The following is a 27,852-nucleotide window of genomic DNA, read 5'->3' as shown; positions in this document are numbered from 1 at the left end:
TCCTATGTCTCTATGGTTATTCTAGACTCAGGACCAGACCCAACTGTCTCTCTCTGTCTCTCACACACAAACACACACACACACACACAAACACGCATATACACTGCTCCTTATTAATTCAGGTGCGAGTTCTTAAGCATGAGTATGCTCTCTAAAGTGGCTGCCACCCACGTGCAGCAGCACTGTATGACATTTACAGCTCGCTGTACACACACACGCACTCACACAAACACTATTCTTCAGGTTACTCAGACATTCTCTCTCTCTGAGAGTGGGCTACAGTATTGTTTGAGTGCTTTAGCCTATGGGACATGTTGGCTGCTGAGATGAGCCAGATTTTGCTGTGCAAATCTGCTGAAATGAGTTTAGCCAAGCTTTACAATATGACTCACTAATTACACAATTAAATCCCAAGCTTTATACAATTGAATTTTCTTCAGAGACCATGTATTCCTAACTTTATTAGGTTGTTAAATTGTTGCAACAAGCACTTTTCATCTTCACTGTGGAGGTTTTAATGAAACTAACGTTCACCTCGAATTAACTGCAAAGTCAGTCATGTATTGATGATAAGGATCAATGCTTTATTTAAAAGCTCGAATGATTAATATCAGTGTATATAAGGCATGACTAGATGTTTATTAGTATACACTTTGTGTCAATACTACAATCGGCTACAGTGCCAACAAATTGAGATTCTTTTCAAAGACATGAAAATGAAACACTTGGAAATAAACAGTGTCTTGTGCTGTTTAATAACCTTCTTGTCTGGAGTGATTTTTTTTAGGAACCACATTGCTGTGTTGATTGAATTTTAAGACACTTTGAATTCTGAGACAAATTTAAAGTATTGTATTCTTTAAATTCAAATTCACGCATATTGTTTTTGAATCAAGGCATCAAATGATGTGAAAACATGACGTGATTAGTCTCTTTAATGGCATGATCTGAGAGTTAATTGCATTTTGACACATTACATTTCACTTGAAAAGTACAGTGCCCTTCAAAAGTATTGGTATCCTTCATTAGAATGATTGTATAACACACTAAAGTTTTCCACTCAAACAACAGGAGAAACCATTTAATCTTGGAACTGAATTAATAAAATGCAAATATTCAAGGTGTTGCACTGCTGCTGTAATAAATTAGATCATGATACATTTCACAGGCACATATAACACCAAGGGCAGCATGCTGCCTCATTGCTACAGGGTTCTTGGTTCGATCCTGAGCTCTGGTTACTGTATATATGGAGTTTCATACATTCACCCCATGTCTGTGTGGGTTTCCTCCGGGTTATCTGGTTTCCTCCCACCACCCAAAAAAAAATTATTTTTTTTTAGACGTGATGATGGCAGGGATCACTATCAACCAGGCCTACTATCAACTACTACTGTCTTAAATACTACTGTATTTAAATTCTTATTAGAAGAATGTTTTTAAAATAACACAATCATATTTTTTAATCTAAAGCTAAATAACTCAAACACAAACAAATAAAGGCATTTCATTTACATGATACAGATTGTTTTGTAACCTTTGGGTTCTGTGGATAAAAAGAGGAAATAAAAAGCTTTAATGTCTCCAGTCAATAATTAGGATAGTACATATTTGTCTAATGTGTTTAATATTTGAATATTTGGAGAGTCGACTCCAAAGCCTGGTTTCATAGTCGTGTAATAGACTATGTACTTTCATAATAAGAAAATATCTTTTCCTTCCAACCTAATCACCACCACCAAAAAAGTAAATACATAACAAATAAATAAATCTTGTTACTGCTCAGAAAATGAAGAAATATCATTTGCGGAATCGGAGTCGACTCCCAAAATCTGCGGAATCGATTCCTACAGTTCTGCAGCACCTGGAACCGGAACAGGAGTCGACTCCCAAAATCTGGAATCGAACAGAATCGAACTTTAGATCCAGCCTCCAGCTGGAGCGTTTCCAGGACAACGCGCGAGCATTTCAGCCCCGCCCACATCTCGCGCGCCCTGAATAATCCCGCGCTTTTCTCTCAGCTGCCTCAGCATCAGTGAGCTAAAAGCCTGAGGGAAGGTGGATGGCACACACACAGGTGAGTCACCTGGCCCTTACACTAGCTTCTCCCTGTGTCTTGACAGGTCCTGAGGTTAGTAGATACAATAACAGTATTGTTTGCTTTCATTTCTCAACATTATTTTCAAGTTTCTTTTTCATTTTGAAGTCATTTTCCGACTTGTTTTCTGAGGTGAGTTTTCAGAGCAGGTGTTTTCTGTGTAAGCTCATATTGCATTTCTCCATTGCTTCATGTTTTACTCTTTTGTCTCATAACATATTTAATAGGCAATATTTTAACACAATACGTCTGTTCAGAATTTTCAGTTATTTTATTTTGTTTTCCAGAAGCAAAGGTAGCAATATCTTAAAAAACAAAACCAGAAAAATCTCAATAAAGGTCACAATGGGATCCAGCTCTTCGTCCTACGCTCCTAAAACCGTGTACCTGGACGTAGATGGCAAAGTTCAGAGGGTAAGAACATTTAAGAGCTTTCAGTGATGAACGTTCTGGTGTTATGACCGTCTGTCAATACATATTTATCAGCAGAGTTCAGTTCACTTGACTGAGGAACTCTTCAAATGTGAAAAAATATTATAAATATCCTTCTGTCATCTTTATTTTACCCAGCAATCTGTCAGGAGCATGGTATATCAGGTGGAAGTATGTGACAGTAAAAGACAGTAATATCACCATATATCTAACTGCAAAAAAAGAAGTGCTGTTTATACGGCAGCTTGTTTGATAATTTTATGGTGTTCCATCAGTAAATAAAGTCAATAAATATATATTTTTCTAATGTACTTAATATATGAATATTTAAAGAGTCGATTCCAAAACCCTCAATCCATTGTCATTTGTTTGGGGTTTTTTGTTTTGTTTTGTTTTGTTTTATTTCAAAACTCTTTTTTTATTTCTTTTTTAATTACTTTTTTTTATAATTAGAAAAATTTGATTATTTTATTATTTATTATTTAATAGAGAGTAAAGAATGTTTGGTAACACTTTCTCTGAAGCCCGTGCTCATAATGAATTATAAATAATTATTTATAAGCAAGTATTACTGTTCTATAAATACATTCATAAAGACACATCAAGACCTATACTTCATTATAATAACAGTTATGATTACATTTATATTATTATTATAATTACTTATAAGTGATGCACTTGCTTTTTTCAATGCTCGTAATGCATTATACATGGATTTATAAGTATTAATTAGTCAGTCTTATGGTTCCATGAATGTATTTATACAGATGCAGCATCATTTGTCTGATAAATGTATTTATAGAACAATAATACGTGCTTATAATTAATTATAAATGGGGCTATAATTCATTATGAGCATGGGCTTCAGAGAAAGTGTTACTGAAAGTTCCTCAGTGGAAAGTTCCTCAGCACCACGAATCAGAATTTGAGTCAACTTGAAAAACGAATCAAGAAATTAGCCAAACGTTTGGTTATATACCAAATAGTGGTTAAAATCAGTGCTGCGTGATGTGGACCAAAGATCGAATTGTGTTGTAGATGGTTTTGGATTATTTGCGTTTGGGAAATTATGCGAAAGCTGAATTTCCCTGAGAAACTCATCTGGAGTGATCCCAGTATACAGTAAAGTATGGCTATTAGTTACAAACCTCAGTATTGCAAAGATCAGTACAACAGAAATTAAAAGCAACATATTTTTCCATCCTTGTCTCAATGTGACGTTTTTTTCCGCAGTAGGGCACTTATGTCGTCCGGCGTTAACAAAAAGACACGTTCTGAGTCACAGGTGTCTGTGGCATTCACAAGTAGTCATACCATCTGCAGCAAGCAGCTTGATGAATGTTTATTCACAAGATCATGTAGACCTCCAGTGAAGATTTCTCTTGATAAGTTTTGGTTTAAATATAATAGTTTGTGTAAAAATGAAGAAATAACGTAGATTATCTGTAAGACTAGTGTATTATTAGTGTTATTATTATAGTGTTTATTATTAAAAGAAGTGATCATGACAAATAAGAAAAATGTATTCAGTATAATGTCAGAAAGATTTATGTGATGATTCTGAATTTGCTCTCCTGTTGTCTTCAGGTCATTTTCAGTCGACACTGCAGTCCGTGTGACATCAGGGAGTTGCTTTGTACGTCGTCCAACATAGCCAGGTCCGTATTTTCTGCAACTCGTTACATATTCGCTTAATCTATCCCATAATTCTCTGATAAAACTATTTTTTCCTGTGCAGAAACACGGCTATACTTTTAATAGATGCAGAAGGAGCACTGATGTCTATCGACCCCACCATGCCTACAAACTCACCTAAGTAATCCTTTTATTAATCTATCTACAGCGACATTAATGACTATAAATTATTTTAAATAATTACACACATATTTCTTTTTCTCTTTACAGCAACTTGTATAAAGTAGTACCCCATTCCAGTCAAGGAGGAGGTGAACACAACTCTTTACTACTAAATGTGGTAGAGATATGATTATGCTAGACATCTTTAGTATTTAAACAGTTTATATTGCTCTGATAAATCAGTTGTTAAACTGACAGAGTAAAAAATGTTCTGAACTTACTGACATTTTGGTGTAAAAGGACAGTGTGGGAACAATGTACAGAAATAGATTTAAAAAAAAAAAAATTTTATAAAGAAAAAGTCAATAACCCAAAGGGTTTGAATTATCTTGCAGTGTAACAGCAGTATTTAATGTTAAGATGTTTTTTAATAATATCTTTACACTATCAGAATGATCAGAATTTCTAAATGAACAGTTACACTGAATGAAATGTTAATAGGCCTAATTTCAGCTACTCCAATTTAAAACAACGTTATGACCGTATGACTGAAAATAAAAATAATACAATGGTATATGAATATATTAATTTATATTCATTTTTACAACCATTTATAAAAACACTTTTCACTACATCAGTGATTTTAGAAAGTACTGAGAAACATTATCCATCTCATTTTCTCTTCTAAAGAGAAAGAAGACATGTTCCAGAACGTTCTCTCCCAAGTGGCGGAGCAATTCAGTCGGTAATACATTCTAGCACAAGCAGCACCAAAAACCTATTTCTGCATTATTTTAATATTGTTTTTATTCAGTGACACTCTGGTAATGTAGGATCTCTCTGCATTAGGGCTTTCAGGATAAACGAGCTGAAGACGGAGATGACCAACAGACTGGCCATGCTGGAGAAGAGGGTCGAACGTGAGCCTTGATCCTGTTTGGCCTTGAACTTGAAAATCAAATAAGATCAATTTAGAAATGAAATTGTGAGCTTGCCTTCAGTGAAGAGTTTTGTTTTTTATTATTATTATTGCCTTTTGCAGTAGAAGGCCTCAAAGTGGTAGAGATTGAGAAGTGTAAGAACGATCTGAAGAAACTAAGGGATGAGGTGACCTCTAGAGGCGGAGCAAGGTACAATTCTAAAAACTCCGCACCAGCAAATAAAAACTGTCCTGTACACAAATATCCGTTTCAAAACCAGCTGTTATTCAAGTTGCCATTTGATATAATCAATATTTCACTTCCTATAGCCTCAGAAGCGCTAATAACATGGAATTTTGTGGACCTTGCTTAACATTTACTATATATATATTTTTACTAAATATTTTTACTCATACTGTACTGTATATAGGAAGCTAGAGAACAACACTGTTTGCAGTAATAAAAGTCTTTAATAACTTTGATTTCAGTAATATGTGATAATAATATATATCTCATTTTATATGTATAAAATAAGTCTAATTTTACTGGTGCATCAGTAATTGTGCTCTATTCATTTCCACTCAGTTTATAATTTTCTATTTTCTTCTTAACAGGGTGAACTGCAATTGCAAATACAATTTCACAGATGATGGAAAGAAACTCTCTCCCAGACGTGATGTTCCAAGTTATCCAAAGGTAAAAAAAAAAATGATGGGTCAGAATTTTTAAGTTTTATCCATGAAGCACAGTATGGATGCAAATGGTCTTGATCTCGTCCTCTCGTCTACACAGTACACACTTTCCCAGGAGACTATAGAGACTCTCAAGAAGCCCACCTTTGATGTATGGCACTGGGAGCATAATGAGGTTTGCCTGCATATGGATGGATGTATATTAGATATACAGAGTGCCTTTGTTTGGCTATTTGTTTGTGTTTTATTATCTGTTTCTATTGTTGTTGAACTATCCCATGTTCCCATATTACAAACTTCCATTTTAAACCTTACTTTCTGTTTGACTTCTTTGCTTAATGACTTTAGATGTTAAGCTGTCTGGAGTACATGTATCATGATCTCGGACTAGTAAAGGAGTTTAACATGAACCCCATCACCCTTAAAAGGTGGCTGGTAAGATTCAAAACCATTCTTCTGCATTAAACATACACCTTCTGTCCAATAACGTGTAGCACAGAAAGTGAAGAAATGTTGATCAATTACAGCTGGCAATCCAGGAAAATTACCGCGACAACCCGTTCCATAACTTCCGCCACTGCTTCTGTGTCAGCCAGATGATGTACGGAATGATCCACTTGTGCAACCTCCAGGTGTGAACATCTCTGTGACCCATAGTAATAAAATTCTTCCCATGATGCTTGTCTATATACCTTTATAATATACTCATACCGTTGTTTTTGCTTTGTTGTTCTCAGGAGAAGCTGACTATGACTGACATGTGCATTCTGATGACGGCAGCAGTGTGCCACGATCTTGACCATCCAGGATACAATAACACGTACATCTCTAGCTGTCATGCTCAATAACACACTTTAATTAGTGCTTTTTATGCAATCACAAATTCAAAACAATATAGCAATCATGACAGGGATCCCTTTATTAGTAAAGTCCAATAACACTTAAACAATTTTGAAATTACTACTATTACTACTGTACTGTTATACCACATCGCTGTTGAATTCTCCAGTCTGATTAATCTTCTATAAAAGCAGCTCGGTGAATAGTTCTGGCTGTAAATCAAATCACAGGTTTATATTAGCTCACTCCTTCTAATATGTTATGGTTTCTATAGTAATGACTCATTCACAGGGACTTGTATAGCAGACTATCCACATTATTTAAGGCTAATAATAAAAAAACAGATTAAAACCTTGTTATTAAACAAAGAAAAACATCTGATCATTGATCTGTAAGGAGACCTTTATTTAACGGGAAAGTCTTCAGGACAAAGGAGGAACTCTTTTTAACTTTAAAACAAAGAATAAAGAGAGGCTGATGACAAGAATGTTTGTAGCTGCTAGACCATAAGTGATAAGGAACTAACTTGCAAACATTACACAACATTAAATGTAACCATAAACAGATAAAAAGTATGACATTTTGATCATCAATAAATTTAAAAAAAATAATCATCTTTGGAGTATTAACTGTGGTACATGTCAAGCCACATCACTCCAACCCATCGTTAATTTCTTTCCTAAATAGAATGTCCCAAAGTGGTTTATTCCTTACTTATCATGTTTCATACTTTTATTTTTTTCTGTTCCCCTTCAAGCTATCTGTGCCTGTCAGCAACAGTGAAAAAGCATGGCCTATCATTTTAAGAATCTAATACTTGTTTCAAGCTGTTTACTTACTAATTCACACAGTAGATTTTTTTATCATGTCAAGATGCACATGGTATCATTTTGGGCGGATTGATACACACCCCTATTATTCAGTGCCACAGCGGTTGTAATCCTCACTAGATGTTTTTATTTACTTTGTTTTATTTCCCTCTGTGATCAGGTATCAGATTAATGCTCGGACAGAGCTGGCCGTGCGCTACAACGATATCTCCCCCCTGGAGAACCACCACTGTGCAGTGGCCTTCCAGATTCTCGCCATGCCAGAGTGCAACATCTTCGCCAACATTGAGCTTGAGTCCTTCAAACAGATAAGACAGGTGCTGCAACCCGACTATAGCTATACGTCTGCCTTTGATAGAGTTTGATTGATTCAGGTATCATTCTTGTGTCTGCTACAGGCCATCATTACTCTTATTCTAGCCACTGACATGGCCAGACATGGCGAGATACTAGATTCCTTCAGACAGAAAGTGGACAACTTTGACTTCACCAACGAGGAGCATGTCAAATGTGTGCGTATTCACCACATGCATAATTTTAATCTTTGGCCTTAAAAACTCTGACAGCAACCAAAGCCATCTGTTTATATAATTTGCATAGTGCTCTTAGCATGATGCTATTAATGGCATTAATAGTTGTGGTTAAACTGTCTCTTTATAATGTCTGTGCTTAACACATCTTGCCCAATGGCGGAGCAGCTTAAGATGGTCTTGATCAAGTGTTGCGACATCTCCAACGAGGTTAGACCAACCGAAGTTGCCGAGCCATGGGTGGACTGCCTGCTGGAGGAGTACTTCATGCAGGTAAAACAGCCATTGTGTGCAATCTGGACTGCAATTCTCTAAGAATTTAGGTGAGCCGACTTGTATTAAAAGCTCTTTGAAATTTGAATTTAACCTTAGGTTGGGTTGTGCTGTTGCTGATCCAGTTTGCCAGTCAAAAATGAAGAGAAAGACTCCAATTATTTTATTGAGTGTGTAACAGGAAATGAAAGCTTGTGGAGATTAGTTTGCATGATTTATTAGCAATGTGAACATTTTTTAATGAAGCATTGTTTTCCATGAAATTGATGGGTCATTTAAGCATGTCTTGCTATTTTGTATTGATTCAGAGTGACAGAGAAAAGTCAGAAGGTCTTCCTGTCGCTCCTTTTATGGACCGGGACAAAGTGACCAAGCCAACAGCACAAATTGGCTTCATCAAGTTTGTTCTCATCCCAATGTTTGAGACAGTCATGAAGGTGCATTGTAGCTTACACCACATCACTGTTGAATTCTTGAATCTGATTGGTTAGAAGGTGTTGATTAATTTTCTATAACAACAGCTCTGACAGTAGTTCCGGCAGCAAGGCATAAAAAGACATATAAAGGCACAGGTTTATATTAATGCACTCATTCTAATACATTATAATGTCTGTAGTAACAACATAGGGACTTGTAAGGAACACCCTGCATAAACAGATTAAAAAAAAAAGTGTGTTATTATTGATAGTAAAGTTTTCTGTGAGGATGTTTATTTCTCCTTATTTCTTTGTAACACTTAGGGGTAAAACATTAAGCATCTTTGCAGTTTTTTGGTAACATGATAAGCTGCATTTTTTTGTTTTATTACCTTCAAAAGAGAGAAAAAACCCTGGGGAAGGAACTGCTATAATGTTATATGTTATAAAAGTCCTAACATGAGCTAACTTGTTTGCTGCTGTTCAACAGTATTAAACGTAACTATAAATGGATAAAAAGTATAACATGTCATTCTTTAAATAAAAATTAGTAATCTTTGGCAAATTGCTCTGGTATAAGAGGAATAAAAAACTTCAGGACATGCTGTTATTGGACAGTAATCAACTTCAGAGTGGTACTTAGCTTACTCATGTCAAAATGAAAATGATGTTGTTCTGAATTATGTTAAAATGATTTTCTGTTATTGTGTTTGTAGCTTTTCCCTCAAATCGAGGAGATCATGGTGCAGCCGTTGCGAGACTCTCGTGACCACTACGAAGAACTAAAGCAGATTGATGATGCCATGTCCCAAGTATATTACAAGCATACCACACATCACAACACTAGCATAACATCATAATAGATACTGAGATATATTATATACAAGTTCAAGGCTGTAAATCGGCCCAAGAGACCTGAGCTAGTGTTGATCTAAATGATACCCTTTATCTCCAGGCCCAGAAGAAGAAAACAGAGAGCATGTCATTAGGAGGAAAGAAGAAATAGACCCAACCTTCTGCTTCCTTGTTACAAAAAGAGTAAGTTTCAGTGTTCAGTGAAGGTCATTGTGAAATGGAGTGGTTATGACCACCAGGGAAAACTACCGAACAAGATGGTAAAAGTTGCTATGGTGTTTGTTGGGAAAGAGCTTTGTTGGAAATAAATGCTGCTGGAAAGTCACAGGCCCTGTTCATTTACATCCAGTGGAAAGGAAGACCAGAATGTGCGTTCCTGCTTCATTTCTATTCATTCAGTTTTATTAATCAGGTCTCTCTGAAGTCTACAGGAAGTAAGGGATACGCTTCAACTAATTTCTTTAAGTTCTATAAGGAAATAAACAAGGAAAAAGTTGTGAATATTACATTTTCCATTGAAAATTCATCTGTTTTCATGTGTGGTATTCAACATTCACCAAGGCAGAAATCACAGTTTTGTTCAGAACACTACATTTTACTATCTAGTTTACTATCAACAGGAATATATGTTTATAAGTGAAAGCTGTTAACAGCTCTTTGAAATAGGAGTTCAACCATGTAAAAACAACCAACACTCTATGATTGATGCCATCACATCTTTTCGAACTACCGCTCATGCTATATCACAGGGCAGTTTAACACTCAGAGGAGAGCACTTTCTACCCTCTTCTGCATACATGAGCTTACAGATGGCCATGATTGGCTAGTGTCGCTGTGATTGATGGGAGAGAATAACGCCTTCCCACCCGACTAGTGTCTCCTGACCAACGTCAGGATTTGAACTTGTGATCTGCCAATATTATGAAGAACGACTTTTCCAATGATACCCAGATTCTCAATTGACTTCAGCCCGACCCTGGTGTAACAATAACTCTTATACTCTTTTACAGGAAGTTAGAAGCATAAACTGAAGTCTCATGGCAGGATGACGTAGCCTGGCTTTGTTCTGGTGTCCCATGTGCCCTTTTTCTGAGATGGAGTGGGCTTCTCCTGCCCCAGTCTCGCAAGCCTTGAACGCCCTCTCTGAGAGGACAGATTTCTCCACACCAGATAGATATAGTATTAGAGCAGATGTGAGAGGAACCTTAAGAGGGCGGTGAATCCTTTGCTTCACGAGTCAAGTGTTTCAAGATTCTACAGCACATTTTATACGGTAAGGTTGAGAGACCATAGCAGGAATGAAAATTCATTCACCTGTTTGAAGATGTGAAGTGTTAACAGCTGAAAAGGTGATTGTCTGGTGTTATGATAAAGGAAGAATTTTGAGTAGTTTAAAGGTATTAAGGGAAAACAATCAAATGGTTTTCAATTCTTTATAGATTTCTATATGTTTTTGACCCTTAAGATTAAGTTGGGGTATGAGAACGTATTATGGAGTAAGAATAAACAAGAAAAGTAGAATGCGATTTCATAGCCACGGGGCATTCAGACATCTATGAACACCAAAGAGAACAAAAACTGAATGTGGAGTTCCACTTTTGAGGGTATTTAGTAGTTTCAAAATCAGTCGAGCACACAACACAGAAATATATAATATATATATTATATATATACATATTAGTGTTATTATTACTGACAGTTTAAGTGGCTAAAATCTCACACCCAGATTTACTTTCTTAATAACAAGTCACAAGTTTGATTACACAGATATGCCAAAAATTGATCATTTGATGGATTTGTACACATGTAATGCTTGTGAAGTGGTGGAAATCTTCAAATGGCACCAGAAATTTGACATTTAGTTCAAAGATACCTTAGAAAATACACTTCTAAGGATGTGCCTCATTTTATACATACAATATAATTTAAGAACTAATCTATTTTTAAATATGATGACTGAAGGAAATTGATTTACGTGTGTTGCCCGAAATTTAGTGAACCTTAATGTTTACTTGACCAGAATGTTGAATCCTCAAGGTATTATATTGCTTTGCTTTTTTTGCAATTAGATTGTTGTTTCTAATATTTTTCATTTTAATCGTGTTATAAGGTTTTTACTTTAATGTTCTGGCTGCAATGAACCAATAAAGTAATTAATTATATAGTAAAACGTGTCAAAGCTCACACCATGTTATACAGTTCTATTTATTTATGCAATGAACGCATTGCAAGATGTATCATATTTACATATTTTCCCAGTAGAGTGTAAAAGCATTGGCTAATTTGTTTTTAATTTTTAATTAATTTTATATATATATATATATATATATATATATATATATATATATATATATATATATATATATATAATTTTTATTTTACACAAATTAAAATATGTTAGAGCTGAAAGCTCATCATCTGAATCTGTTCTCAGGTATGTGGCATTATGTGGCAACACACTTAAAACTTACCTGATATTTTGTGTTGAAATCAGCATTCTTATTCGCTGTGGGAATTATGTAGGAAATCAAATTTATAGATTATTTTACCGTAGCATGTGTATTACTGCAAACGTGTGTTGATTAAACATATGGAAGTTAAGCAATAAAAACCCTAAAAAGTCCATCTTGTGTTTTCATATTGATTATCTATTAGTGAATCAGAACCTACCATTATCAAAATGAATATGCATTTAATATTACAAACTGGAATCTAATTCCTATTTTGTATTTTAATAAAAATGTGTTGTACAGTGAGGAAGGTTTAGAAATTAATAAACCATGTGGCTATAATAAATAGCTGAAAATTATTGTACAGATGTAAATAATGTGCCTAATATTTAAATAGTTGGATTCGTGAAATAAAATGTGTACCTGAGCTCTAATGTTATGTGGCTATGTGCGATCACCTCCGAAAGTGGTTTGATCAAATCACAATGTGTCTCCAAGACACATTTGGCACACTTAATGCCTGCACTTAGTGACCTCTGCTTGTGATCAGATCTGTCGACTGAAGTGGATGTTAATACCAGGTGTGAACCGCACCAACTATGTGATTAAATTATTTTCAAAGATGTGGTCATGGTTCTATAAAATTGTAACCTCAACTACACTCTCAAAATCAGGGCAATGATCGCATTTTAACAATGTGCTGTGTGCTGTGATTAGACAATAAAACACTTCAAGAAATAGTATTAAATAGCTGGAAGTTTTGACATGACTCAATACTGCTGAGAAGATTCAGCTTTTCACTTTTTGTTTTCATTCATTCAAAAAAAAGTGTTTTGCTTACATTTACTATGCTTTAGGTCACTAATAAACAGCTGTGTAATATGTGTATTACATTACATTTTTCTTTTATAATGACTGTACTTGCTGTAATGTGTATAGAAAGAAAAAAAAAACAGTGAGAACCCAGAGAGGAGCGCCAGGTTTTGTGTCCAAAACAAAGCGACGGCAGTGTGTCAGAAGCGTCTGTTTAAACTTTAAACCTGTTTTTATGCGGGTTCTTATCTCCCAGGTGGGTTTGACACCTCCATCATTGTCTACAGTGCTTTTTAAAGGAAGTCATTCAAAAACAATGCCGTTTAAACAAAGACTGAAGAAAAGGTCTGTTTTTGACTCTGTGTGTGTGTGTGTGTGTGTGTGTGAGTGAGAGAGAGTTCTATTCATGGCCAGCAGAGAGAGACATTTTCCACTGAGCATTCCTAATCACGACTTTTTTCGATTGAATGTTTTAATTCTGCTTTAACACATGCTCGTTAACTTGCCCTGCCATTTCAATTGGTTGGATTCCCATCCATATTTTAAATGTTTTAATACAATCTCAAGTGATTTTTAGTGATACTAGCTCAAGTAAACTTTGAGACATATGGAACATTTGTGAGGCGGTTTGGGAAAACCCTTAAGGTGACATTTTCTGCTGTATATAGTTATGGAAAATACGGGCTTTCCTGAATGAAAATATATGTATCTCAAGCACAAGTAAATTCTTTTACATTTATATTTTTTACACTTTAAATTCTGGTTAAAGATATTGTTTCAACTCCACTGAAAGACGCTCCGCCATCCTCTACATTTACCGATCTCTGTTCATGCTAAATTTCTTGTTATTAATGTATTGTTATTAGACTTTATTAGACATTGTTATTGTGACATGTACAGTGTTGGACATGTTAAACCAAAGGCCTGTTGTTTCCAGGCAGGATGTTCTTGTCCACTGGTGTGAAACGAACTAACCATTTATAGCAACTTCCTGATTGTGTGCAGACATCCATGTCTTTTTTCCTCCTCCTCATTAACCTGCACGGTATAAAATACTGTAGATCTCTCTAATAGCTCTGTTAGACTTGTATTGCATTTAAATTGTATTATATTAAGATATTGCACACTAGCCTCAGACCTTAGTGGAGCATTTAGTTCCACAAAACAGAAAGGCGTGTTCCTGCACTGAGCTGCGAGTAGGAACACGCTCTGAAATAATGTCATCATCAAGGGTAGAGGAGTCAAAGTGAGGGAGAACCGAATCCTCCATCACTCCATCCTGCTCCTGTTACAGGTGCTGCTGATTTAGGCAAATGCATCTCAGCCAAATTCTTTTCCTCTCGATTTGCAAAATAACACAAGTCTACAATTTGCATCCACATCATTTTTCTAAAATGAATGATAACCGCCAAAGCATTTGCACAGTATGAAAACTCAGTATCCTCTATTTTTATTAAACCAGTGCTACACACTAATGTTAATCCCTGATCTTGGTGTTATGTAAAGTATTACCTCCTTAATCCTTTGTATACAAATCGTTTGTGTGCAAAAGTTTGCATATCCTCAGGACACAAAAAAAGGAGACAAAGAAATGTAATTTATAGCAACAGGACAATGAGTGTTGATATTGATAGAGAAAAATGATTGCATCTAATTATTATTAATACTAATTAATTATTATTAATTATTATAATACTCTAATAATATTGTATGCTTTGCCTTTATAGCTGGCTCAACACTCCCCTGTCTGAACAAAGCAAGGTTTAAAGTCGCTTTAAAAAAATCTTTTAATTTGAGGCTCCACTTGGTCTTACATTGCTTTTTCAATGCTCATATGAGCAGGTTCTTTAAAAAAAATAACTGAAAGACAGAAAAGTCTTCGCCCCAGGTAGCTATACTCGTCATTTTATTACAGTAAAATCACTTTTCAGTTTTTATAGGACATAATGGAAAATAGTATCACAACTATATTTAAGTTTTGTTTAATTATATTTAATATTTATGAATATATTTGCTAACAAATTTCTTTTGCTTATCACAAAGAACAGTTCCTTGTTTAAATTTTAAACCTCTACCATAAAATCCTGGGCCATTTCATTTCTCCCCCTGGTAAGCAGCTCAAGACCCCTTGAAGCATCTCCAGATGGTCTGAAACACTACACGAGCTCACTGTAGAGGAAAAAAGATCCCAAAGAACTTCACAGGCCGCCAGAATTTATGTGCACGAGTCTTTGACGGGACATCACATATGTGGCATAGACGACAAAGCTGGTACTTATGGCAAAGCCTGGCTGTAATGTGGAGTGCTTTACTGGAAAGGATTCAATACTAAACATGAAGGCTGGAATGTAATGTGTGTTGGGGAAAAAATGTCTTTTATTATTATTATTATCTTAATTTTGTCACTTACTGACATTTTATTGTTTTTTTTTTTTATGCATTGCATTTTGTAATCCAACAGGAGAACTGTGAACCAGTCCAGACTGCAGCCTCAACACTCCATTCACTACACATTCGTTCCCCTGCTGACCCTAAACACTGTAAATTATTAGCACAAAGACTTGCAGAGAGGCCGGATTTTCTCAGAGCCAAAGCTGCTCTGCCAAAAGGAGCAAACTTAATGCACTTAAATCTACTGTCCATGATTTAAAAGTAAAAAAGAATGCATGCAAATACTAATTATCTAATAGAATTTTCTTTTCTAACAGTTTAATAATTAATTAAGAATTTGTAATAATAATTAATTACTAATCAATTAATAATATATATACACACAATATAAATGAATCTAGTTTTATTCATTACATAGGCTATATATACAATTAAAACATAGCAGATTGCCAATAGATAGATAGATAGATAGATAGATAGATAGATGGGAGGGGATGGATTCTGAGGATGACTCAGCAGGCCCAAAAGGAGACTAAGGAACAGAAACATGGTTTTATCAGTTCATGTTTTGTTTATTTTACATTTACATTTACAGCATTTGGCAGACGCCCTTATCCAGAGCTACTTATACAAGTGCTTTGAAGTGTCTATGAGTAAATATATCCTGATAGTGGTTCACCAGGTCACTGACTAAGAATCCTGTCAGTCTAGTAACTCTGCTGGGGAGGTAATATAGTAAGAAAAGCAAACAGACAACACAATTTTTTTATTCATCTCATAGGCTGAAGATAGAATCAAACAATAGTAATAAACTTAAAGAAAATGATAAACTAATAAAATTAGTTTATAAAGTTGAGGTATATAAAGTTGAGGTATATAAAGTATATGTACTTTGAAGTGAAGTATATACATGAAGTATATAAAGTATATGTACTTTGAAGTGTAGTATATGCATGAAGTATATAAAGTATATGTACTTTGAAGTGAAGTATATGCATGAAGTATATAAAGTATATGTACTTTGAAGTGAAGTATATGCATGAAGTATATAAAGTATATGTACTTTGAAGTGAAGTATATGCATGAAGTATATAAAGTATATGTACTTTGAAGTGAAGTATATGCATGAAGTATATAAAGTATATGTACTTTGAAGTGAAGTATGTACAAGAAGTATATAAAGTATATGTACTTTGAAGTGAAGTATGTGCATGAAGTATATAAAGTATATGTACTTTGAAGTGAAGTATATACATGAAGTATATAAAGTATATGTACTTTGAAGTGAAGTATGTGCATGAAGTATATAAAGTATATGTACTTTGAAGTGAAGTATATGCATGAAGTATATAAAGTATATGTACTTTGAAGTGAAGTATATACATGAAGTATATAAAGTATATGTACTTTGAAGTGAAGTATGTGCATGAAGTATATAAAGTATACGTACTTTGAAGTGAAGTATATGCATGAAGTATATAAAGTATACGTACTTTGAAGTGAAGTATATGCATGAAGTATATAAAGTATATGTACTTTGAAGTGAAGTGTGTACAAGAAGTATATAAAGTATATGTACTTTGAAGTGTAGTATGTGCATGAAGTATATAAAGTATATGTACTTTGAAGTGAAGTATATGCATGAAGTATATAAAGTATATGTACTTTGAAGTGAAGTATATACATGAAGTATATAAAGTGTATGTACTTTGAAGTGAAGTATGTACAAGAAGTATATAAAGTATATGTACTTTGAAGTGAAGTATGTACATGAAGTATATAAAGTATACGTACTTTGAAGTGAAGTATGTGCATGAAGTATATAAAGTATACGTACTTTGAAGTGAAGTATGTGCATGAAGTATATAAAGTATACGTACTTTGAAGTGAAGTATGTGCATGAAGTATATAAAGTATACGTACTTTGAAGTGTAGTATGTGCATGAAGTATATAAAGTATACGTACTTTGAAGTGAAGTATATGCATGAAGTATATAAAGTATACGTACTTTGAAGTGAAGTATATGCATGAAGTATATAAAGTATACGTACTTTGAAGTGAAGTATGTACATGAAGTATATAAAGTATACGTACTTTGAAGTGTAGTATGTGCATGAAGTATATAAAGTATACGTACTTTGAAGTGAAGTATGTACATGAAGTATATAAAGTATACGTACTTTGAAGTGAAGTATGTGCATGAAGTATATAAAGTATACGTACTTTGAAGTGAAGTATGTGCATGAAGTATATAAAGTATACGTACTTTGAAGTGAAGTATGTGCATGAAGTATATAAAGTATACGTACTTTGAAGTGTAGTATGTGCATGAAGTATATAAAGTATACGTACTTTGAAGTGAAGTATATGCATGAAGTATATAAAGTATACGTACTTTGAAGTGAAGTATATGCATGAAGTATATAAAGTATACGTACTTTGAAGTGAAGTATATGCATGAAGTATATAAAGTATACGTACTTTGAAGTGAAGTATATACATGAAGTATATAAAGTATATGTACTTTGAAGTGAAGTATGTACAAGAAGTATATAAAGTATATGTACTTTGAAGTGAAGTATATGCATGAAGTATATAAAGTATACGTACTTTGAAGTGAAGTATATGCATGAAGTATATAAAGTATACGTACTTTGAAGTGAAGTATGTACATGAAGTATATAAAGTATACGTACTTTGAAGTGAAGTATGTACAAGAAGTATATAAAGTATACGTACTTTGAAGTGAAGTATATGCATGAAGTATATAAAGTATACGTACTTTGAAGTGAAGTATGTACATGAAGTATATAAAGTATACGTACTTTGAAGTGTAGTATGTGCATGAAGTATATAAAGTATACGTACTTTGAAGTGAAGTATGTACATGAAGTATATAAAGTATACGTACTTTGAAGTGTAGTATGTGCATGAAGTATATAAAGTATACGTACTTTGAAGTGTAGTATGTGCATGAAGTATATAAAGTATACGTACTTTGAAGTGAAGTATGTACATGAAGTATATAAAGTATACGTACTTTGAAGTGTAGTATGTGCATGAAGTATATAAAGTATACGTACTTTGAAGTGTAGTATGTGCATGAAGTATATAAAGTATACGTACTTTGAAGTGAAGTATATGCATGAAGTATATAAATTATACGTACTTTGAAGTGAAGTATATGCATGAAGTATATAAAGTATACGTACTTTGAAGTGTAGTATATACATGAAGTATATAAAGTATATGTACTTTGAAGTGAAGTATATGCATGAAGTATATAAAGTATATGTACTTTGAAGTGAAGTATATGCATGAAGTATATAAAGTATATGTACTTTGAAGTGAAGTATATACATGAAGTATATAAAGTATATGTACTTTGAAGTGAAGTATATGCATGAAGTATATAAAGTATACGTACTTTGAAGTGAAGTATATGCATGAAGTATATAAAGTATACGTACTTTGAAGTGAAGTATATGCATGAAGTATATAAAGTATATGTACTTTGAAGTGTAGTATATACATGAAGTATATAAAGTATACGTACTTTGAAGTGAAGTATATACATGAAGTATATAAAGTATATGTACTTTGAGAAGAAGTATATACATGAAGTATATAAAGTATATGTACTTTGAGATGAAGTATATGCATGAAGTATATAAAGTATATGTACTTTGAAGTGAAGTATATGCATGAAGTATATAAAGTATATGTACTTTGAGAAGAAGTATATACATGAAGTATATAAAGTATATGTACTTTGAGATGAAGTATATGCATGAAGTATATAAAGTATATGTACTTTGAAGTGAAGTATGTACAAGAAGTATATAAAGTATATGTACTTTGAAGTGAAGTATATACATGAAGTATATAAAGTATATGTACTTTGAAGTGAAGTATATACATGAAGTATATAAAGTATATGTACTCTGAGGTGAAGTATCTACATGAAGTATATAAAGTATATGTACTTTGAAATGAAGTATGCGCATAAAGTATATAAAGTATATGTACTTTGGAGTGAAGTATATGCATGAAGTATATAAAGTATATGTACTTTGAAGTGAAGTATATACATGATGTATATAAAGTATATGTACTTTGAAGTGAAGTATATACATGAAGTATATAAAGTATATGTACATTGGGGGCGGGGCGGGGCGGTCTCTTTAAGAGCGGCGCGCTCCCGCGTGCGCGTGGCCGCTGAAGTTCGGAGGAAGTGACGGTGGAGAAAAGTGTGAGAACTGAACCTGGGGGAGGGGGAGGAGTTTGGGGGGGGGGGGGGAAGTTACAACTCTACGACCAACAGAGTGAGGGGGGAAAAACTAATCGGCAACCTAGAAAAAAATCAGTGTCGGCAGTGGAGAGTTAATTAAACCCTGAACTGTGGGGAAGAAGAAACTTTTTTTGTGGGAGGTTTTAAAGGATGAGAGATTTTGTGCAGCGGCACGCGCGTGTAAATCTCTGTTTACATTTTCACTGAGATTGTTTCAGTTATTCAGGCGACATGATGAACCATTGTTGTGTTAAACGACCCCGGAGCGACTTTCCTCAGTGTTTCTGTTTGTACTAATGTACCCGAGTAGTATTTTCCCAGCCTCACTGCGGATCTGTGTGGTTATTTTCGCTCTCTTGCTGTCGGTGAGTGTGTGTTCAGAGCTGAAAGTGCGCGTGCGGTTAAATGATGGTCAGATAACTGCAGAGACTTTAGAGTCGGACAGCGAGCAGGACATCATCAGTGTAGAGTTCAGGCACACAGACGGCACTCTCATCACCTTCCTGGCAGATTTCAAGCGGGTGAGTGGACACACACTGAGAAAATTATCCAGAACACTATAAACAAGTCAGAGCAAACAAGCAACTGGAGAAATCAAACATTTATCAGAGCTAGTGATACTCTAGTGATACTCTAGTGACACAGTGAACCAGCTGTTCCTAGCTGTAGGGAACTCTGTACACCAGGGACCTCAGGCACTTAGCTTGAGCCTGTGAGCCTGGGTTATAAAGATATTTTGAAAAAAACAAAAAGGTTGTGTAAATGGGGAAAAAAGAAATTCTGCTAAGATAAAGAAGACTGGAAGCCAGAAAAAGCAAGAGAACACAAATTAAGCTCATTTATATCAACTACAGCATTGATGATGATAATAATAATAATAATAATAATAATAATAATAAAAGACTAATACTACTACTATTAGAATAAAAATAATAATAAAACACTATTTTATATAGCACCTTTTGTACATTAAAATGCATCTCAAAAAGCTTTACAAAGAAAACAGTGCAAACAAACAAACCAAAAAAAACAGAATAAAATAAAAATGAGACAACTATTTCTGAAACTTTGACACTCAAAAACTGGGACATTATTGGCATACTATTGCCAGGAAAGTTCAGGCTCAGGATCATTCACACTTACTATGAAAATCCCATTTCACATGATATGTTTAGCAAATTATTGTATTAGGTATATTTCATCCACTTGACTTTTTCCATCTGCGTCCGTTCTCTATTTATGTCACGGTCCACTGATGATTCTGTCCTGAATGACACATCCTGACCTAGACCATTCATTGACACATCCTGACCTTGACCATCTACCTTACAGAGCGTCTTTGATGCTGCCAATGCATTCTGGTTCATTTTTTCTAACATGTCAGCTGGAGCTCATATCACGTATCCCCAAGCTTCTCTGGAACAGAATGTCTTTTCTTCTCTTCTGACCAACTTGGTTGGCCTCCATACCTCCATGCATGTGCTTCTCATCTGGTTCATTCAGTGAATTCATTCTTGAATCTTGAATCTTGACTGCAGGAAAATCCTGGTGAAATTTAACTGCTTCATGCCAAGAAGTAGTTATAGTATGGTCAAGCACCACAGCCAAGTCATTTCAGAACAAGAAATGGTTGTAAACGTATACCTGTAGTCCACAAGGTTCAAGCCCACTAGCTAAACAGCCTGTATTTGGTCAAGTGTCAGTCAAGCTTAGTCAAATTAGTTGGGTCAATTAGTAAAAACCCTTGTTGACCACATACATTACTCATCTAGGTGTTACATTGGGCCCACACTAGTCAAATTTGTCTCCTTTTTCCTAGGTCAGGTGTCAGCCTGAAATTGTGACTCAAACTGGCGTGGATCATGTAAGGACAGGTGGCTGAGTCAGTAGTGCTTAGAGGCATTTTCTATCCATTGAGGTTGTGTTGAGATAAAATGTCATGCAATCTATTTGCAGTAAGATACAGACATACTCCATGATTAAGGAGTCTGAATATCCTTGAAATTATAATTTAGTCAACCATAATCCAAGCCATTTATGGAAATTCTTTTTTTTTCCATATGCACAGTTCTTTGGCTGCCATAAGGTCTTCGACTTGTTGTATAGGTTAAACTATTCAGCAGTTTCAGTGCTTTATATGTATACTGTTTGCAGCTCAGGCTTTGTTAAGACTTGGCATTAATTTCCATATCTGGCAATCTGAGACGAATATCTTTTCACACCTGGTATTTTCATTTGTTTTGAATGTGTCCCCACTGACCATTGTGATCACGTTTCATCAGTGGCAGGGTTGCCACATCTGACAAAAGCAGCATGATGTCACTTTAAGACCAAACCCAAAATGCTAGTCAGTACCAAACAACAACTCAAAGTGTTGGGTGCTCAAATCAGTCAGTACAAGCTTTACTAATGCTGTCCTCTCGTATTTTGTGTGAGACCTGCTCATCTAATCACATTTCTTTTGCATACCACAATCGCAAAAACAAAAACAGCTCGTTTTCCCTGCTTTTGTGCTTGATGGCTTAATCCTGTCTTGTTTAGAGTGCCAAGTGGTATTCTTTAACCATATAATGTTTTCCTTCATCTTGTTCTTTCTGTTAAGTATTAAATGCTTCTACTCCTACCAGAGCTACCATTTAAGTGTGCACCAGTGACACTCTGAATAGGCATTATTAGTCACTACCCTTCAAGTCTTCACCCTAGCAGCCAGTGGTATGGCACCAGGGGTCAAATTCTTCTCCATGACCGTTTCCTTAGTGTAGAGCTTCAACGCCATGACTTCCCACCAAACTCCTCCAAAGTAGGTTGTGCTGAAATATCACTCCTTTTAGTTCCTCTCCCCCTTCCCTAAAAGCTAAAAGGCCCAATCTTAGCTGAAAGGCTCTTAAGAATGTCACCCCTTTTAATTACACTCGCTCTTATTAGCTCCTGCTACTTTGCCTTGAAAGCCGGCTCCTTACTGGATTTGAGAGGAAATTAGCAATTTGGGTACTAATTTAAAAAGCAACTTCAAACTGTTTTAGCCTCTTGTGCAGACTAATATTGCTTTAAAGTACACTCAGTATTCCACATAAATGAGCTTACTATTCGGCACCCCAGATAAATGAAGTGTAGGGTCTGTAGGGCAGCTGAAACTCTGGGGTCAGAGAAGGAGGTTAGGTTTGAGTTTCATGTTTCCTAGTCAGCTGTTCGTCTTTGAGCCCTCGATTGTCTGCAACTTTATGTCCATTTTAGTTTTAGCCTCAAAAGCTCCGCCCACATACAACAGAGAATCTGATCCTTACTGTACACTTAGCTGGCCACAAGCTTCAGGATCTTGGTGGTTATAATCTGATTGGGTCTCTGCACTGACATGTGTATGCACTTCTGACAGGAAAAAAGTTTACATCATGTCTTTAAAAGCTATTAAACTGATTTATTTGAAACAGTTAGTAGCAAGTAAACAAGACACTCTTGCATTTGTGCCCATGGACAATAGGAAAACCCTATCCTTTGCTAGAACTTTACCTTTAGAGAATATGTCCATGTTTGACTTTTATCCTAAAAGCCTTCTGGTTAATTTAGCAGCATATTTACCTTAAGAAAATCTATTTACGTAACTGATACGGCTCACCTTTTCACTATTGGTTTCTGCTTTATATTCTGCTTAAGATTTCAGCTTATCTTCTTTGTACATGATTTGAATTGTCTGTATGCCAGCTTTAACATCGTTAGTTAAACAAGTTGAACCACTGTATTTGCATTCCTTAAATTAAAATCAGGCTGAGATGACAGTTCTGTGATAGAATCTTGACAAGCTAATGATTCCTCCATGAACAACATACTAGGCCATATATGTCAGTCAGATGTATTGCTGTTAATGTTAAAAATGTCTACAAACAGCATTCAGTCTCCCAACACCATGTAATCTAATGCTCTACAGCTGTAGATTACCATGACTTGATTGACATTTTTATGGACCAGCAAGAGGACATTTGAACTATGAGTCCATGTTGTTTTGTTGATTCTTGAGGGTTATTGTGTTGTTCTCAGCATGTGAAGATCCTGCGGGCGCTGGTGCTGGGGGAACCAGAGCGGGGCCAGACACAGTACCAGGGCCTCTGTTTCATCAGCAGGCTAGAACATGGAGAGATCATCCCAAGTGAGGCCATGGTCAGACTGAGACAGGTCAGACATGGACATCAAACTAAAAGAGTCTATCCCACCCATCATGATTAATGATAATTAGCCATTAGCTTAACAACAAATTGGTGGTTGTTGTTTTTTTTTTTTTAAATGTTAACTTTAATTTTTGGGCAGTCTGTTCTATTTTGGTAGGACCAATCCAACATTACAAAAAAAAAAAAACAAGCATCCATTAAAATATCCCCTAAAATGCTATGTTACTGACTGAACCTTCCAGAAAAACCCTCATGTGGTGCGGACTGCCGAGGAGAAGCGTGGTCTAGAGCGGTTGAGCATGAACATGGCGGTGAATCTGACTCTATCCTGGCATCTCAGCTCCCACATCCGCAGCCTGTGCCGCGACGCTCAAGACTTCATCTACACACGGGAGCAGGACGTCAAATACTGGCTAGAAAAGGGTTAGTGTTTGCTATAATGAAGGCACTCCCTAATTAAACACCTATACTAATAAATGGAGTATGTATTGTATTGAGGTGACATAGACAAGAATATCACTATTTCATATAACAGTGGCTATCACTGAATGGAAGCTAATGGAAATCTGAAAGAAAATGCTAAAATGTTTTACATTTAACTGAGATGGATCTCTAGGCACTTAATGGTTTGATTGGATTTCAATTCAAGGTGCCATTATATGACTTTTGACTGTGGCTGAATCTGAAATGATGTTCCGTTGGTCAGATGGTGTACTAGATTGCACTACAATGCCATTATGTTATACCGTGTGTAAGCTGACAGGCGGGATTCCTGAGAGTCTTTCATAAGAGTATGATTCTTAGGGGGCGGGAAACGCGGGGATGGGAAGTAAACAACAAGGCCTGATGTATGCAAGCGCACATTTTATTGTTATCAGTATAAACAACCATAAAGGTAGTGCGCTTTGACTAAAATGAGAACGCTGCCATTTTCGCTTCAGCCACATCTGAGAGAGATTATACAGAAACCCAGAGCTCAGCTGAAGCAGAACACTTGCATGCTACTTCTCTAATTTTTCCCCTATTACGATTTATACTTGAATGGGTAACCTAATTTTAAAATGTAGCTCGCTGTTAAAGGAAACCTCCATGCTGAAACACATTAAATATGTTTATATTGAAATATTTGTGATATAGGAGTGCATAGCGACGATTCTGGGCGTGCTGTTGTAAGAAAACAATGTACAATGGGATGGTACAATGTGACCTGCCACAAAGCGGCATTACTGTGACCACCTCAAAGTTGATTATTTTCCATATCTCAAACTGTATTTTTTTCTCCTATACCATAGCTAAGCACCAAGTTGCTATGCAATTTGCTATTTTTTTTTATTTAATTTAAAATAACACATCATATTTCTTAATCCACTGGTAGCTCCATTTAATGTTGAACATCTGCTAAACAGTTTATTCCCTTTTATCATTTATGACGTAACAGCTAGAAACAGTCATTCCTTCACTTCCTGTTTTTTTGTTCACTCCTGAAGTTACTAAGACAAAAAAAAAAAAAAAAAACGCATTTTGTCTGCAAAACCTTCTGTCCTGAAGGACTTCCTGTGTTGGAAAAGGTTAAAAAAAAAAAAAAAAAAAGTTACAGCTTTACCACTGACACTGGAGACTCCTTCTAAAAATTCATCTATGGTTCACTCTCTCTGTCATTTTATTGCCGTCTTTGAGAATATAATAAAATGTCTGTGCAGGTGTGGAAGGCTCCATATTCAAAGTGTTCCCCCAGAATGTCGAGACTACAGGCCTGCCGAGTTGCAGCGCTACTACGGATCCGTGGCAGCCGTGCTTGTGTAGCTACACCCTGAGGCTGGAATGGTACCCGTGCATGCTGAAATACTGCCGTGGCCACGGGTCGAGCCCGTACAAGTGCGGGATCAGGAGCTGCAGCAAGGCTTACCGCTTCGACTTCTACACGTCACGCAAGCAGCTGTGCATGTGGGACGAGGAGAGCTAACAGTGCCACTGTATACAGATTACTAATAACGTAACGAGTAGGAGTGTTATGCTAAAGGTTTGTGAAAAATTAAGCTGGGTAGCGATGAGGTGCCTTAAAATAGGTCTTAATATTAAAATGATTCTGAAGTGTTACTTTAACTTTTCTTCATTCAGGAGCACATGTATATTATCATCACAATATGTTTTTAGACTCCAGTATCTTCAGGTTTGCCTGAAAGGACAGATATTTTGACTTGAGCCATCAAGCCAGGTCATTATGTTTATTTCCGCTGTCACTACAGTGTAGCCTCAAGGCAGAAGGTCACATGACTGATAGGCTCATAGGTTAAATTCTCCCCTGGGAAAGAGGTGTTTGCTTGGATTCTGCGTGAATTCATTGTTGACATTGTAAACATCACATATTTTGTGTTAACGTTTATTAGTAACTTTCTATGTCTTTAATGGGAAGAACATGTATAGTGGAATTTATTAATCGTCCACGGTAGTTATTTTTATTTTGTGTATATTATTAGTGTTAAACACTCATTGGCCACTGTATTAGGAACACATACATGTACACCTGCAAATTTATGCAATTATCTAATCAGCCGCACAATAGATAAAAAACATGCAGATACAGGTCAAGAGCCTCAGTTAGTGTTCATATCAAACATGAGAATGAGGGGAAATGAGATCTAAGTAACACTGACTGTGGCATGGTTACTGGTACCAAACGGCTTTTTTGAGTATTTCAGAAACTGCTTATCTCCTGGGATTTTCAAGCACAACAGCCAATAGAGTTTATACAGAATGCTGCAGAAACATCCAGTGGGTGGCAAGAAATGCCTTGTTGATGAGAGTGGTCAGAAGTGAATGACCAGATGGGTTTGAGCTGACACAAAGGCTATAGTATCTCAAAGAACCACTCTTTACTCTTAACTGTGGTGAGCAGAAAAGCATCTCCAAACACACACCATGTCAAACCTTGAGGCAGACAGGCTACAACAGCAGAAGACCACATCGAGTTCCACTCCTGTCAGCCAAGAACAAGAATCTGAGGCTACTGTGGGCACAGACTCACTCAAACTACACAGTTTTTTTATGTGCTCATTAACTGAAGCTCTTGCCCTGTATCTGAATTATTTTAAAAATCATGCATTGTACTGCTGCCACACGATTGGCTGATTGGATAATTGCGTGAATGATCAGCTGTACAGGTGTTCCTATTAAACTGGTTGGTGAGTGTATATTATATGACTTCAGTATCTGGAATTTTCTTAAATATTCAACTGTAGTAATATCTGGTGATATTATTTTGTTTTATCTACATGTAGACCAGAAGTATTGTTACATTTTAAAGGTACAAGTGTTCTCATTTTGTCATTTTGACAACTACATCTTAGAGTAATTTACACGTAAACTCTACACTAAACTGTGACTCTTTTACACAGTAAACTCACAGGCCTGTTCGAATGGTACTTTTTTATGTTGAGGTTTAGACGTGAAATATGTTCAGTCTTACGAACAAAACAAGAGCTACACTGGCAGCTAAGACACGTTTTTGTGTTGTCTATTTATTGCTAATATATTCAAGTGATGCCAAATGTGCTGCTCACACTCACCATAACCCTGACTAATTATCTCATTTCCATTTCAATAACCTCATTACTATGAACGCATACACTGTGGTGGGCAGATGAACCTTTTACACAATGCAATATTATCATCATGTTGGGGACTTTTTAGGAATTTTACCTAACAGATTGCACCACAATATGGCACTGTTATAGGATTTTAACTGTGCTAAGTATTTTCATATATAGAAAGCTATGTGTTTACATGTTTTTAATGCAAAAAATAATATGTGTATGTTGGTAGCTTGTGATCTGAAAATGCACATTCTCAGGTTTCTCTTTCTTGCTGGATATGATGATTATACTGACACTTACAGTCTTACAGTGTTGTGGATGTGACTTTTAAAGCATGTTTCAGTTTGACTTTTCTTTTACAATAAGCCAAATGTGAGGATAGTTGAACAGCATGTATAACTAATGACGTATGCCAGTGTAAATAAAGATAAAAATAAACTTTATATTTCAGTATGTTAACAATCTTCTAT

The 27,852-nt window shown here is 35.5% G+C and overlaps 2 protein-coding genes across 3 annotated transcripts; both read left to right on the top strand.

Moving 5' to 3' along the window:
- Nucleotides 1–1,422: 1,422 nt before the first annotated feature.
- On the top strand, nucleotides 1,423–11,962 carry pde9ab (phosphodiesterase 9ab). 2 transcript variants are annotated; one of them, XM_034300509.2, is made up of 20 exons: nucleotides 1,423–2,230; nucleotides 2,386–2,512; nucleotides 4,118–4,188; nucleotides 4,269–4,346; nucleotides 4,436–4,476; nucleotides 5,018–5,072; nucleotides 5,177–5,247; nucleotides 5,370–5,457; nucleotides 5,862–5,943; nucleotides 6,040–6,114; nucleotides 6,288–6,374; nucleotides 6,467–6,571; nucleotides 6,677–6,759; nucleotides 7,770–7,926; nucleotides 8,008–8,121; nucleotides 8,308–8,412; nucleotides 8,721–8,849; nucleotides 9,545–9,640; nucleotides 9,784–9,866; nucleotides 10,694–11,962. In XM_034300509.2, exons 2-19 carry the CDS (start codon nucleotides 2,444–2,446, stop codon nucleotides 9,832–9,834), a joined length of 1,557 nt encoding a protein of 518 aa, XP_034156400.1. In that variant the 5' UTR covers nucleotides 1,423–2,230; nucleotides 2,386–2,443; the 3' UTR covers nucleotides 9,835–9,866; nucleotides 10,694–11,962. The 2 variants fall into 2 exon arrangements, with proteins under 2 accessions (XP_034156400.1, XP_026778097.1); XM_026922296.3 differs by having other exon boundaries at nucleotides 1,424–2,077.
- Nucleotides 11,963–19,639: 7,677 nt separating this feature from the next.
- oafb (OAF homolog b (Drosophila)) lies at nucleotides 19,640–27,852 on the top strand. The gene is made up of 4 exons (XM_026921617.3): nucleotides 19,640–20,150; nucleotides 23,662–23,796; nucleotides 24,032–24,212; nucleotides 25,490–27,852. The coding sequence occupies exons 1-4, from the start codon at nucleotides 19,926–19,928 to the stop codon at nucleotides 25,750–25,752; spliced, it is 804 nt and encodes a 267-aa protein (XP_026777418.1). The 5' UTR covers nucleotides 19,640–19,925; the 3' UTR covers nucleotides 25,753–27,852.

This window comes from Pangasianodon hypophthalmus, chromosome 27 (assembly GCF_027358585.1).
Source record: "Pangasianodon hypophthalmus isolate fPanHyp1 chromosome 27, fPanHyp1.pri, whole genome shotgun sequence".
Classification (NCBI taxonomy): domain Eukaryota; kingdom Metazoa; phylum Chordata; class Actinopteri; order Siluriformes; family Pangasiidae; genus Pangasianodon; species Pangasianodon hypophthalmus.
The sequence above is the reverse complement of the archived record's forward strand: the minus strand, read 5'-3'. Positions and strand labels throughout refer to the sequence as shown.

Excerpts from the sequence above, each read along its gene's own strand:
- pde9ab (XM_034300509.2), top strand. The coding sequence starts at position 2,444 with ATGGGATCCAGCTCTTCGTCCTACGCTCCTAAAACCGTGTACCTGGAC. Across the intron at positions 5,944-6,039 it reads ATGTTCCAAGTTATCCAAAG|TACACACTTTCCCAGGAGAC; the intron begins GTAAAAAAAAAA and ends TCGTCTACACAG. Across the intron at positions 8,122-8,307 it reads ACGAGGAGCATGTCAAATGT|CTTAAGATGGTCTTGATCAA; the intron begins GTGCGTATTCAC and ends ATGGCGGAGCAG.
- oafb (XM_026921617.3), top strand. The coding sequence starts at position 19,926 with ATGTACCCGAGTAGTATTTTCCCAGCCTCACTGCGGATCTGTGTGGTT. Across the intron at positions 23,797-24,031 it reads CCATGGTCAGACTGAGACAG|AAAAACCCTCATGTGGTGCG; the intron begins GTCAGACATGGA and ends TGAACCTTCCAG. Across the intron at positions 24,213-25,489 it reads CAAATACTGGCTAGAAAAGG|GTGTGGAAGGCTCCATATTC; the intron begins GTTAGTGTTTGC and ends ATGTCTGTGCAG.